Source organism: Heterodontus francisci, chromosome 43 (genome assembly GCF_036365525.1).
Source record: "Heterodontus francisci isolate sHetFra1 chromosome 43, sHetFra1.hap1, whole genome shotgun sequence".
Taxonomy (NCBI): Eukaryota; Metazoa; Chordata; class Chondrichthyes; order Heterodontiformes; family Heterodontidae; genus Heterodontus; species Heterodontus francisci.
Window position 1 is genome coordinate 25,249,779 of NC_090413.1, and position 13,961 is coordinate 25,263,739.

A 13,961-nucleotide genomic window follows, 5' to 3' on the forward strand; every position below is an offset into this window, starting at 1 on the left:
ATGCCATAGATAAATCCTCCTTCACTCCCGTTGCATGACTCCAGGTCCTTGGAAGGAGGAGGGAGTTTTGACCTTCTGATATTATTTCATCAGCTCAGTAACATTCTTACAGTGCACTCACAGGCCACAACAAGACAATAATTCCAATTGTTTCCATTTTAAGGGATCGTGTTCTGACTGCATTTGTTTTAATCGGCGAATCGGAGATGATCAGTTACCTGTGGTAACCGAAATGCCATGTCTGACAATTTATTAATGTGTGTTACTCACATGTTACAGTTTGGACAGCAGTCTTAGAATCTCTCCTTTTTTAAAAATTCATTCTTGAGATGTGGGCATCACTGGCGAGGCCAGCATTTATTACCCATCTCGAGTTGCCCTTGAGCCGGTGGTGGTAAGCCACCGCCTTGAACCACAGGGGAAGTTTGCTTCCGTGTCTTGGCCAATATTTATCCCACAACTAACATCATCAAAACAGATTGATTATTTGTTGATTATCTCAGTGCTGTTTGTCAGAGCTTGCTCTGCGCAAAATTGGCTGCCGCCTTTTCGACATTAAAACAGTGACTACACTTGAAATCAAGATTCCTCATTGGCTGTAAAGCGCTTTGGGACATTGAGGTCGTGAAAGGTTCTAAGAGCAAGGCTTTCATTCTTTACTTGAGTCAGTGCCTTCCAATGTGATTCACCAGGTGAAACATCTTGAGATGCTTCCATAATGTGATATGTTGTAAATCTTTGAGTAGTTGACGAACCTTTCCTAACATCGGTTGCAAATAGTGATGGATGCAGACTATAAGTGAGCTGTGTTGTATTGTAAGATTTACAAGTTGGAAGGAGAGGATAACCCCAGTATTTGAACGCTTTTGTATCTGAAGAAGAAGCATTCTACTACATTGAAGCCATCTCAACACACATGGCAATTGGTCACAGAGATAGCCTTCATTTTTCCACATGTGATTTCAGTTTTATTTGCCGCTGGAATATTTCAGATCTTGATTTGACAGAGCTGAAAGTAACCGGATTAATCTGTGCTACGTCTTTTAGCTTTATTGGAAACATGTCAACACATGTCGCTCTTGGACAGATCCTTAGGGTTTGTTCCTTTAGTTCCTTGTAGCAAAACACACAAGTCTGAAGAACTGGAATTTATTGGCTTCCCAGGTGCAGACAAGTACCTTGGTTTGATGAACCTTGCAGGGTCAAAGGTTGAAGTCATCTTTTTTTTATTTGTTTCGACCTCCTGCCACATATGCCTGTCTGCCAGTGGTGGTGACTTGGTACGAATCAAACTGGAAAGGATGAAAATAATGATATTGAGTCCATCAGACTTTAGAAAAATAAAGAACAGTTGAATGGCACGCAACCATTTTAATGACTTACTCCAGGCCTTTGGAAAGCTCGTACTGCTTGCTGCAGGAAGAGGTAGTTTTGACCTTCTGATATTATTTTATCAGCTCAGTAACTTTGTTGCAGTCCCATCACAGACCACGACAAGACAATAATTCCAGTCGTTTCCATTTTAAGGGACCGCGTTCTGACTGCATTTTGCTCAATAGGCTTGTTCTAATCAGTGAGTTGGAAACGATTACTTAATTGTGGTAACTGAAATGCCATGTCTGACATTTTATTAATGTGTCTTACACGTTAGTCATCAAACTGCAGCACCTTGTGCAAGGTAGTGTTCTTATTGCCTCGGGTATTATTGTCAGGGCAGATGCTGGCATCAAGCTGATGTTGGGATGGCGGTGGTGATTCTTGATCTCTGGGAATGTCCAGATGGATTAAAACAGTCTTTACTTGTCTTGTACATTCCAATGTTAAAGAACAAACTTGCATTTATGTAGTGCCTTTTACAACCTTAGGATGTCCCAAAGTACTTTACACCCAATGAGGTAAAATTCAGCAACAACTTGCATTTATATAGCACCTTTAACATCGTAAAAACGCCCTGAGACACTTCACAGGTACGTAAAGTACTATCTTAATTGCAACTGTTCCCTCATAATATACAGAGGGTTATTATGCTCCTGTGAAGCAGGGTATTATTGAGTATATTTTTTTTTATCAGCCAAATTTTTTATTCTGACTTTATTATAACCTTTGATAGCACCACACTACTGCCAATGGTTAACTCTTCCTGTCATGTGATATGGAGATGGAATAAGGAAGGAGTTGCATGTAATCATGGCCGACAAGCTCAATCATCCCTATTGAACACTGTGTGTAGGCCTCACTGAGAAGGCAGTCCCAGTCAGTCTGTACTGTTCCCAGTCACGTGCTGACTCAGTCTGATCAAACTCCCTGCCTAGACTTTGCCCCACCTGCTTCCACCATTGAGGCTTCGCTCTCATTGCTCCTGCCCTGCAGCACTCATCTCTGCTCAACTTGCAGTTTTCATTGATGCAGCATCTCTTCAAAGGAAAATAAGTTTCCATTCCTTGTTCTGAAGTTTCCTTGATTTTTGCTTCAAAGGTTAATTACACCTCTAAAAACATTAATTGGATCGACAACAAAGCAACATTTTGGTAAACAAGATGTACAGTAGATATCAGTGGGATTAACTGGCCAATTAATACTGCATTGACAGGTATGCAGTATCTCCCACCCTACATGTGTTGCCCTTAGCAACCTCCCTCTCTTTGATCTGTGACCTGATGCAACCAGGTTAGTTCTAGGAGAGACCAGGATGGTATTTTAATTGCACATAGATCGGCAAGGTCTCTGATCCAAAGTATTTGCCACTATTTGTGTGCAGGAAGGTGCTGTCCTGTTTGCCAACAATTAGACACGTCAAATTCAAATTCTGACTCTTCGTCTGGTTCGTTTGAAACTGCAAAAGCCATTTTCTTACCGACTCACAGCTGTCATTATATATAATTTAGGCTATTAATGTTCATGTGGACTGTTATATATTGCCTGTTAGTTGCTGACTGATGATCCAAGGCAGATTATGAGGAAGTACCACTTATAAAGATAATGTTAATCCTTGAATGAAAGCCTTGTATTTCTATAGCGCCTTTCACAATCTCTGGCCATCCAAAAGCACTTCACAGCTAATTCAGTACTTTCTGAAATATAGTCACAGTGGTAATGTCGGGAAAGTGACAGCCAATTTGCGCAAAGCAAACAGCAATGTGATAAGTGGTGAGATAATCTGCTCTAGTGATGTTTTTTGAGAGATAAGTATTGGTCAGGATCCCTGCTTTGTGTTGAATAGTGCTGTGGGATCTTTTACATCACCCTGAGAGGACAGACGGGGCCTCAGTATAACAATGCAAGGAAAAAACAGTTCTCATTGACTGTCTTGAGTTGTGGGAAGCTTGCTTCTTCTGCCCCTGGCATGGTGCTAGTTATCCCTTGTGGCCATTACATTTCTCTCCGCTGCTCCTTGTCTCTGTTAATGGCCACTGCCTGCATGTAGCAACCTAACGTAGGAGGTGACACGAGATGTGATTCGGAATTTTCTTTCACGGAACAGTTTGGATGAAGAAGGCTCTTTGGCCCATTTAATCTCATCCTTCCAGAGTTTTGAGCACGCAATCCAGGCCGACATTCCCAGTGCACTCGAGTGAGGCAGTGCCATTTTTCAGATGAGATGTTAAAACAAGGACTCATCTTCCCTGTGTCCTGGCCAATGTTTATCCTTAACCAGCATCATTTGGAACAGATTATCTGGTCATTATCACATTGCTGTTTGTGGGAGCTTGCTGTGCATAAATTGACTGCTGCATTTCCCACATTACAACTGTGATTACACTTCTAAAAGACTTCATTGGCTGTAAAGCAATTTGGGAAGGCCTGAGGTTAGGAAGTCTCCAGGAATTGAAGATTCATCTTCAGGACACTTCTGCAAGCAAACCCAGGAGAAAAACACATCATTGGTGCTTGGTGAAAATATTTCTTTGATTTTATTTCTTCAGTCGTAAAAGTATTTGACACAGGGGAGAAAAATTCTTTGTGACTGAGCAGGAAGGTTGGAGGCTTGTATAATGAAACCTCCTGAAATATGTCCAACCAGAGTTGGTAACCAGAGCTGAGGTGATACCAAGAAGGTAACCCAAGGAAACGGCATTGAAGTGGTCCTGACATACCATGTTGCTACTGTCACATAACCTTTGTTCAGCTGAACAATATGTGGGCCAGGAATGCAGCTAGATTAGCAAAAAAAAAAGCTCTGAACTTGTGTCACAGGTACATTGATTCCAGATGGTGAGATGGGGTGAATAGGTGGAACGGTGGGGGTGATGTGTGCACATGTTGCGGGGTGTAGTGGGAGGGTCGCAGAATTTTCATCTTGTCATGGTGATGAATTTTCGCAAAGAATCTTCTCAATTTCTGTACACGTGTCGGAGCCCAGAAAAGGAAAATAATTTTGATACGACCAACATTTAGGAAAATTCAAGCAAAGTTAGTTCTGTTGTTAAGTTTTCCATGGTTAGTTCTGTCAGGCAACATTCTGTCTTTGAGAAATTATACTGAGGAACTACACAAGAAATATGTGTTTAACATTTAATAACTTGCCCCTTGATAGACTTTTGTTGGGCAAGGATATTAAGGGTTATGGAGCAAAGGTTGGTTGATGATGTTAAGATACAGGTCATCCATGATCTCATTGAATGATGGAACAGTATCGAGGGGCTGATTGGCCTCCTCCTGTGTTCCTTTACAAGGAGTGATTGTCTCCTCCTTTGAGAGATCAATGCATAGAATAAATTATCGCCTAGTGGAGGAAATACAAACTTAGTCGACGCGTTTGTAAAGGTGTTTGTCAGATTCCTACTTTAGAGGGAGCAGTGGAGTGTTCATTGTCGCTGTGTCAAAATCCTGGAACTTCCCGTCCAACAACACCGCTGTGGCTGTACCGTCACCACATCGACTACAGCGATTCAAGAAGAAGGCTCACCACCATCTTCTCAGGGCCTTGCGAGCGTCCCTCAAATCCCAAGGATGAATTGTTCTAGAAATAAAGCATGGGGTTGTCAAGACATGAATGAAGTGAGAATTGTGTAATTGTGTCCCTGAACAAGGCTCTAAATAATGCACACAAGGTGCTTGGCCAAAATGCCATTTACATTGTTCATTGACATGACTTATTGGTGCATAAACCACTTTTTAAATTCTCTCATTTCTCTTTGCTCTTGTCCTCCTGGATTACCATTCCACAGATCTGGGCAACTCTCTACCTTGCCCAGTTTGTCATATGAACATACGAATTAGGAGCAGGAGTAGGCCACTCAGCCCTTTGAGCCTCATGGTTGAACTGATTACTCCACATTTCCACCTACCCCACCCCCGCACCCCGATAACCTTCCACCCCCTTGCTTTATCAAGAATCTATCTACCTCTGCCTTAAAAATATTCAAAGATACTGCATCCACTGCCTTTTGAGGAAGAGAATTCCAAAGACTCACGACTCTCTGAGAGAAAACATTTCTCCTCATTTCTGTCTTAAATGGGCGACCCCTAGTTCTAGATTCTCCCACAAGGGGAAACGTCCTTTCCACATCCACCCTGTCAAGACCCCTCAGGATCTTATATGTTTCAATCAAGTCGCCTCTTAATCTTCTAAATTTCAGTGGATATAAGCCTAGCCTGTCCAATCTTTCCTTGTAAGACAGCCCGCCCATTCCAGGTATCAGTGTACTGATTCTTTTCTGTACTGCTTCCAATGCATTTACATCCTTCCTTAATTAAGGAGACCAGTACTGTACACAGTACTCCAGATGTGGTCTCACCAATGCCCTGTATAGCTGAAGCATAACCTCCCTACTTTTGTATTCAATTCCCCTTGTGTTAAACGATAACATTCTATTAACTTTCCTTATTACGTGCTGCACCTGCATACTAACCTTTTGCGACTCATGCATTAGGATACCCAGATCCCTCTGCATCTCCGAGCTCTGCAATCTCTCATCATCATTCGCGAACCTGGTGGAAGTTATTACATGGGGCATAGCTGGGCCCGAATCTGTTCTCAAACTGATGACTATGTTGTTCTCCCGTGTGCTGTGCTGGAATAAGGGAGATTTTTCAAATTCAATCATGGGATGTGGGCTTCGCTGGCAAAGCTGGCATTTACTGACCATCCCTGGCTAATTTTATTTTCTTCTTTGCCTCTCTGTAACAAGGCCAATGGTTGCACTTCATAACTATTCCAACTGAGACCAGTTACCAAGTTACTGTGCATCTTAGTGTTTCAATTCCCTTAGGGAACAAGTTCCTCTTTGTATCTTGTCCAGGAGTTGGACAGCGCTCTAGAAATGCTTCTGAGATAGGAAGGAAAATTGGAGGAATAGTCAATACTTTGAAACTAATGTGCGCTCTCAGTTCAAGTGTTGCTTTGGTTGGCTATGGAGTAAAGCTGTCTGAATTCTATATTGGCAGTGAGTCTGAACTCTGACAACGAGGGAACCAATTGGAAAAGGGGAAATCTCAAACTCATTGCATGGGGAAAATCCCACAAAACAACCTTGCAAAGTTTACATTAGTCCAGCCCCAGCAGACTTTCCTTCCAGTGGAATATTTGATGTCTTTCATTTCGGAGCCCCAGAACAGCAGTTGTTCTGCTTCGAACACGGAGTCAGTCCAAAGCCTGATTTAATAACAATACTAGCTTGAATAACAGCAGCAAGGCTGCGTGTGATTAATGGCTATCCAACTGTCAAAACAAAGTTATTTCCTGAATAAAACATGTAGCTTTCTGTTCGAGAAATCTGCAAAAGTTGGATCTTACAGACCCAATATCCTGATGCATTAATGTCAGTTGGACATGTAGCAGAAATTAAAACATGAGCTAGCAGTCAGAGTATTTCTTTGTCATGTTATCTTGGCAGGTGAGCAATAAAATGAACTCAATCTTTTATAATGCATTGTATATTCTCCTGTTCATTCTTGACTAAAAGACCTCTGTCTTCCTTTACCTGAAAATCTGTGGTCTTTTCAAAGTCGATCTAATTTTTTTCCCAGAAACAGGCCATTCGGCCCAAAAGGTCCATGCCGGTGTTCATGCTCCACACGAATAACCTCCCACCCCTCTTCACCTCACCCTCACATATCCTTCCATTCCTTTCTCCCTAATGTAATTATCTAGTTTTCCCTTAAATGCATCTGTGTTGATGATGTAACGGTCAAGTGAGGAGGGGGGGTCAAAGGGCTTCCCTCTTTTCCCTCTCCTTGTTTGCCTACAACAGGTTTAATTCTTTCTTAAAGTGAATGTAGTGGCCAATTCAGTAGGTGTTTGATTACGTTCTTGCTATGATCATAGCAAGTAAGTAATCAGACAGGTTTTCTTGAGTTAACAAAGAAAGAGGTTAACTTTATTGTACCTAAACTGACCTAATAAAATATTAAATAACGTGCCAACTTTCACTGTCACATACTAAAGGTTTACACACATACAAATAGGTTACAGAGTGGGGAACGTTAGATTGGTTGAGTTGGAGTCCATAGATAAAATGGTATTCAGTCTGTGGAGTTTGGTGATTCGGCTGGCTTCTAGCTGAATTCAGTGGTCCTGCGGCTTTTAGTTTGAAGAGGTAGATGACTGATTCAGTGAGTCTCTAGGAGACAGCGATGCGGAGATTTCCTCCAACGCAGTTTCTGATTGTAGCTGGAGTATGCAAAGGTGGTCAGTCAACAAGCAGGATTTGAAAGCGTTCAAGCTGGAATGGAGAGAGAGAGACTCCACTTAGGATCTGCTCATGTCAGAGCCCAGTTGCTCCTCCTTTGCAGCTGAGAAAAGCACCAGCTTCAAACCACAGACGGGAAGGGGCTTCTCACATGATAGTCACTCAGTCATTCAGTATTTATCTGCTTGCTGAGAGAACAGGTAGTTCCTTTAAACTCCCTGGGTCTTGCTTCTTGCTGGGAAATTAGCAAGGCATTTCATCTCCCTCCTCACAGTCCTTTGCAATGTAGGATACAGTGTTGCAAACTGAATGATCATCTTAAACTGAAAGGATGACTTTGGCAGCTTGTCTTTTTAAAAATGTCTTTCTTTTAAAAATAAATTCAGATCCCCAGTCAGTGGACTAAAAATTATCATTCAACATTGGCGTAACAATGAAGTTAATAAACTTTCCCATTAATGATGGGACAACTGGCACACTATGAAAAAAAAGGATGCATCTTTTTATTTAACGCTATGTCATTTGGGCTGTAACTTCTATTTAATTTTACCTGTCATCGGTTGGTTGTATTCCTGCCTCTGAGTCGAGAGGCTGTGGGTTCTGCATCCCCAGTAACAATTTGGGTGTACAATCTAGGCCGACATCTAAAGCAGTACCAAGGGAGTGCCACACTGTCAGTCTATCCGGTAAACTGAGGCCCTGCCTTGGTGTACAGGTGAGTGTAAAAGATCACCTGCAAACTGCTGGAAGAAGAGCAGAGGGAGTTTCATCTGGTGTCCTGCCCAATATTCATCCCTCGACCATTGTTACTAAGAGCAGACTATCCAGTCATTTGTTTAGATGCTGTTTATGAGACCTTGCTGTGCATAAATTGGCTGCTGTGTTTACATATCAAACAGCAGGGATCACACATTCTATCTTTGACCCAACCTCCCCTAACATGCTGGGAGTACAGGATTGGTGAATTCACAGTATAATATTCAGCATCAGGCACTGTGCAGGCTCATTTTTGTTGAAAGAGCCAGGTAAAGGCAGAGGCCTGTGGTGCAATCCGCCAGTGAGGCTGCCACAGCAGAAGAGAAACTGGCACAAATACAGCAGTCATGTCGAGATGATGTCAAGCTTAGCTTTTCAAAGCCTATAGGTTGTGGGAGAATGAGCAAGTTGGTGGCAGCTGTTTGCAGCTGTAGTGGGATGGTGATTGGTTGATCTCTCAGAAATAAATCCGGGGAAGCGTCAACCGCAAAGAAAGTGAAGTCTTTGCATTTATATAGTGCCTTTCACAATCTCAAGATGTTGCAAAGCGCTTTACAGCCAATGAAGTACTTTTGAAGTGCAGTAATACAGGAAATGCGGCAGCCAATTTGCCCACAGCAAGCTCCCACAAACAGCAATATGATAATGGTCAGATAATCTGTTTTTTTTTTAGATTGATGTTGATTGAAGGAAACTCCCTGCTCTTTTTTTTGTAGTAGTGTCATTGGAATTTTTACATCCATCAGAGAGGACAAATGGTTTAATGTTCCATCTGAGGGACAGCATCTTTGACAGTGCAGCACTCCCTCAGTACTGCACTGGGAGCAACCAGGTGGTTGGTGGGGCCTGGGCTGAGGGTAAGTGGTTAGAATTGAGCAAAATTCAAGACAGTTATCAAAAGCATCTTGAACAAATTTCTAACCTAGCAGTAGAATTGGGAATGTAACGAAATCCTGTTCATTGTGAACCCTCAGCCTCTAAGGAAATTACCTGATCATATGTGTGAATGGATGTGCAACTTAAAGAGTGTTGTGAATCCTCAAGAACCTCTCGTGGGTCTTTTTCTCCCTCCCTGGTTGTTTTAGATGTCCTGACTGAAAATTTCTTTGAAAAGGTACCTGATAATTTTGAGATGGTCCTTACTAACTTGAAATGCATTTGGAATGGCTGGTTCTAATAAATATACTCTTGACTTGACTTTTGCAGAGAATCCAGTTGATATTCTACAGATACTGAATCTCCAGGACACCATGGAGGGAGTTGTAACAGTTGCGGGATTTTGCACACATCGAAAAGGATCTGAAGACACGGACCTTGCACTCCGGATAGAAAATAGAACTCATTTTAGTGCCCTAACGACGCAGTTATTCCCGGGTACGTTTATGTCGTGAACTTTATTTGATGCAGGTTCTTATCTTTGGCTCCTCCTGCAGCACAGACTGCAGGATGGGTGTTAGACTGGAGCTTTGCTTCATGGCTTATTGTGGATTGGTAAATTTTTCAGCAGAGTTTGCTCGGGAGGTGAAATTGGCAGGGGTAGAGTTCATGGTGGGGCACTTGACGCCATGATAAAAGCTGGCTGCTTGGTTCAGTTGCTTGGCTGCATTTACTAATTATCAGCCAAGCCGCTAGATAAAGCAACAGAGCGACACGAGGAAACGAGGTCTTATCTTGCTCAGATTGTACTTACTGAATCGTAGAGCACAAGAGGAGGTCATCATGCATGTGATGGCTCTTGGGAAGAGCTATCCCATTAGTCCCAAACCCCTGCTCTTTTCCCATAACCTTATCCTTCCATATCCCAGCATATCAAGTATTTATCCAATTCCCTTTTGAAAGTTACTATTGAATCTGCTTCCACCGCCCTTTCAGGCAGCACGTTCAAGATCACAGCAACTCGCTGCGTTTTCAAAACAAAATGCTCCCCAATCTGCCCCTTGATTCTTTTCTCAATTATCTTGAATCTGTCTCCTCTTCTGCCGCTCGAAACAGTTTCTCTCTATCTACTCAATCAAAAACCTTCATGATTTTGAACACCTCTATTAAATCTCCCCAAACGATCTCTGCTCCAAGCTTCTCTAGTCTCTCCACATAACTGAAGTCCCTGAAGTTTGATCAAAAGAGGGTATCATTGACATCATCTGGTGACATCTACAGCTCAGACCATGGTCACCTGACTGTGGAAAGTTACATTCGGGGAGGGGGAGGCAGGGATGGAGAAAATGATTTAGTGCAGTGAGGAGACCAGGTTAGACCATGTATGAGATGAAGTCTAAGGCTAATAGAAAAAAGTGGTAATCATCAATTTCAATGTGTGTATCTGCAGGAAATGTAGTGGTGCCATATTTTGTCAGTAAATGTATTTCTAACATTGGCCTTTTGTTTAATGTAGATGGGAATTTTCCAGAGAATTTCTCCATCCTAACAACACTGAAGGCCAAGAAAAGGTCTCAGTTTTTCCTGTTGTCCATCTACAATGACCAAGGGATACAGCAGCTCGGGGTGGAGATTGGGCGTTCTCCCGTTTTCCTCTATGAGGATCAGACAGGCAAACCAACCCCTGAGGATTATCCCATCTTCAAAACAATTAACCTATCTGATGGCAAGTAAGCACAACACACTTCATTTCTTCTCCATTGTCCGCGTTTTACTCATGTGGTGAAATCTTCCTCGCAAAAAGCTTTGCGTAAGTCATTGGCCTAGTCAATTGGACATAGCAATGGTGGTAACCCATTAAATGATTGTTCCTTTGTTTGTAATGTACTTGTCTGCATTCTGAAACCAGGGTATTCAAGATCTTCCATTTATATAGCACCTTCAACAGCGTTAAACGACACAAGGCACTTCGCAGGAGTGTTATCAAACAAAATTTGAAACTGAGCCATTTAAGGAGATATTAGGACAGGTGATAAAAAGCTTGGTCAAAGAGGTAGGTTTTAAGGAGTAACTTAAAGGAAGAGAGGTAGAGAACCTCTACCAGGCTATTGCGGTACCACAGTGTAAGACAACAAACCATGAGAGCAAAGCTTGAGGTCTAATTCCTCCAACTCTGAGATATCACTTCAAATTGATGGGCACAGATAATCCTACAGTCAGTATATCTTATCAGCCGTGCAATCACCAATATTACAGTGAAACTTAACGGTGGTTTGTTACATTTCCACACTCGCTCCATGTGAACTGTGGAATACTCAGGAGAACATTTTGAAATTTTGGTCTTGTGAATTGGGTTGTGTGGAGTGAGTATGTAAAACATGACTGAGGTATTGACAGTTAAAAAGGCTCATTCCTGAAGATGGCAACAGTGGGAACAAATGAAGCATTGGCGCTTGGGTAATTATCACCACCTCTCTTTCCTCTTTTTAAGACGCTTTCTTAAACCAACCTTTTTGTCCAAGATTTTGGTTACCTGTCCTAATGTTTCCTCGTTATTTTTATTTCATGGGATGTGGGCAAGACCAGCATTTGTTACCCATCCATAACTGCCCTTGACAACTGAGTGGCTTGCTAGGCCATTTCAGAGGGCAGTTAAGAGTCAACCACATTGCTGTGTGTCTGGAGACACATGTAGGCCAGACCAGGTAAATGTGGCAGATTTCCTTCCCTAAAGGAAGGGCATTAGTGAATCAGATGGGTTTTTAATGACAATCGATGATAGTTTTATGACACCATTACTGAGACTAGCTTTCAATTTCAGATTTTTTATTAATTGATTGAATTTAAATTCCATCAGCTGCCATGGTGGGATTTGAACCCGTGTCCCCAGGGGATCAGCCTGGGTCTCTGGATTACTAGTCCAGTGACATTACCACTGTGCCACTATCTCACCTTGGTATGATGGTTTGGTACAAATTTGTTTTGTCAGATTATGCTCCTGTGAAGCGTGATGGGATGTTTTAGGTTCAAGGTGCTATATAAATGCAAGTAGTTGTCATGGTGAATGTGTGAAGTGGTGAACTGGGTGAAGTATTCTTGCTTATTGGCAGATCGTTACTGGTGGTGGCAGTGTTCAGAAAGAGTGTACCACAAGCCGTGCCTGGCTTAAGCAGTATTGCTTGTGATTAATCCTTGTGCCAACAATGCAATATGTTGTGTGATTACTATGCCAAGGGTGACTGTATGTCTTTTCTGATGGGACTATATCAGTACCTGCTCGTTGTGTCTTGCAGGTGGCACCGGGTGGCAATCAGTGTTGAAGGGAAGAATGTAACGATGATTGTCGACTGCAACAAGCAGATGTCTGAACACTTGGCCAGAAGTGACAACCCAGTCGTCAGCACAAATGGAGTCACCGTCTTTGGCACTAGGATATTGGATGAGGAAGTTTTTGAGGTTAGTGAGAAAGTTTGTCAGCTTACTTTTGGCTCCTTCTGCGTGTCTCTGTCTGTCTCGCCTCTTTTGGTCAGTTGCTAAAGACACTGGCCAATGCTGAGTTGATTCTGATGGACCAGGAAGGGACCCTTGTACTAAATGTATTATGTTGTTGTGATTCCTGCGCTGTTAACTGGCCTTATATGTGGTTGTGGTAGCTATTTTAAATGACCTCTAATGCCCTGGTCTGAGGGGGTTTGGGTGGGGGAGTTAATATCTGCTCGAATTCCTGATTACTATCCTTGGGTGAGGACAGGATTGAGCTAGTGTGCTGTGCTTTTCACAGTTAAATATTCTGCCAACACTCATATCTAGTACGTGACGTGGCCTTTGCAACGAGATACTGGAGGATGCCTGGTAATCCTGTAAACTAAAAACCCCAACACAAGTGCAGAAAATTGGAAGGAGGAAGGTGAATGAGGAGAACAGGGGAAGTGGAATGTGCTCCTGTTTGCTTATGGTTAGACCTGAAGCTGCAGTGCCTGGTCACTATTCATTTATTACTTGGAATGCATCTCCGATGAACCAACTGAAGCCTTCTGTTGGAATAAAAGAATTCCTTTATCCAGCAGCTGCTGACATTTTGTGACATGGTTTGATCTTTGAAGCTGCTTTTGGTTGAACCAATAGGCAAGAATGTTGGAATATCTTGGGGTCAGCCTGACCAAGAGAGATATAGTCAAGGGAGATCACTCAACCCATCTATCCATCCAGAAAGAACATCCTCTTCATTGTAGCACCTTGCACATTCTTCAATAATCCCCTGGGTTTTTTTGTCTTTACTGCTCTACGTAGAAGTACATTCCAAACATCTGCCACTCTGTAGATGACCTCCTTCACATCAGTCCTAAATTCACCAGATTAAACCTGGTGTCTCACTGTCACGGTTTCACTTCATGCACTGTTCTAGATCGAACTTATACTGGACCTCCCTTGCACACCACTGTGAAATTTTGAAAAAATGTTTGTGGAAGGGGTTTGTAGTATAAGGACATGTAAGGGCTAATTTTGGAGACGGTGAGAGCAACCCCTCCCTAGGTAAGGGTGTTGATGTAATAGTTACATGGTAAGGGGTTGGGAAAGAAGAGAGTAGCAGCACTAAGATTGCTAAGGAGGCTTGAGGAGAGGGTAAATTGTGATGTGTAAATAATAAAACAATTACTAGTTGACCTTATCCAGACTCGAAGACTCACTCAACAACCC

General features: G+C 42.4%; 1 protein-coding gene across 2 annotated transcripts in view; it reads left to right on the forward strand.

The window, feature by feature from the left end:
* The window catches only part of LOC137355733 (collagen alpha-1(XI) chain-like), a 244,071-nt gene that overhangs the window by 32,045 nt on the left and 198,065 nt on the right, over positions 1 to 13,961 (forward strand). For both annotated transcript variants that reach the window (XM_068021204.1, XM_068021206.1), the window contains exons 2-4: positions 9,594 to 9,761; positions 10,780 to 10,993; positions 12,557 to 12,719. In XM_068021204.1, the coding sequence (XP_067877305.1) occupies positions 9,594 to 9,761; positions 10,780 to 10,993; positions 12,557 to 12,719 (545 nt within the window). The remainder of the gene's footprint in view (positions 1 to 9,593; positions 9,762 to 10,779; positions 10,994 to 12,556; positions 12,720 to 13,961) is intronic.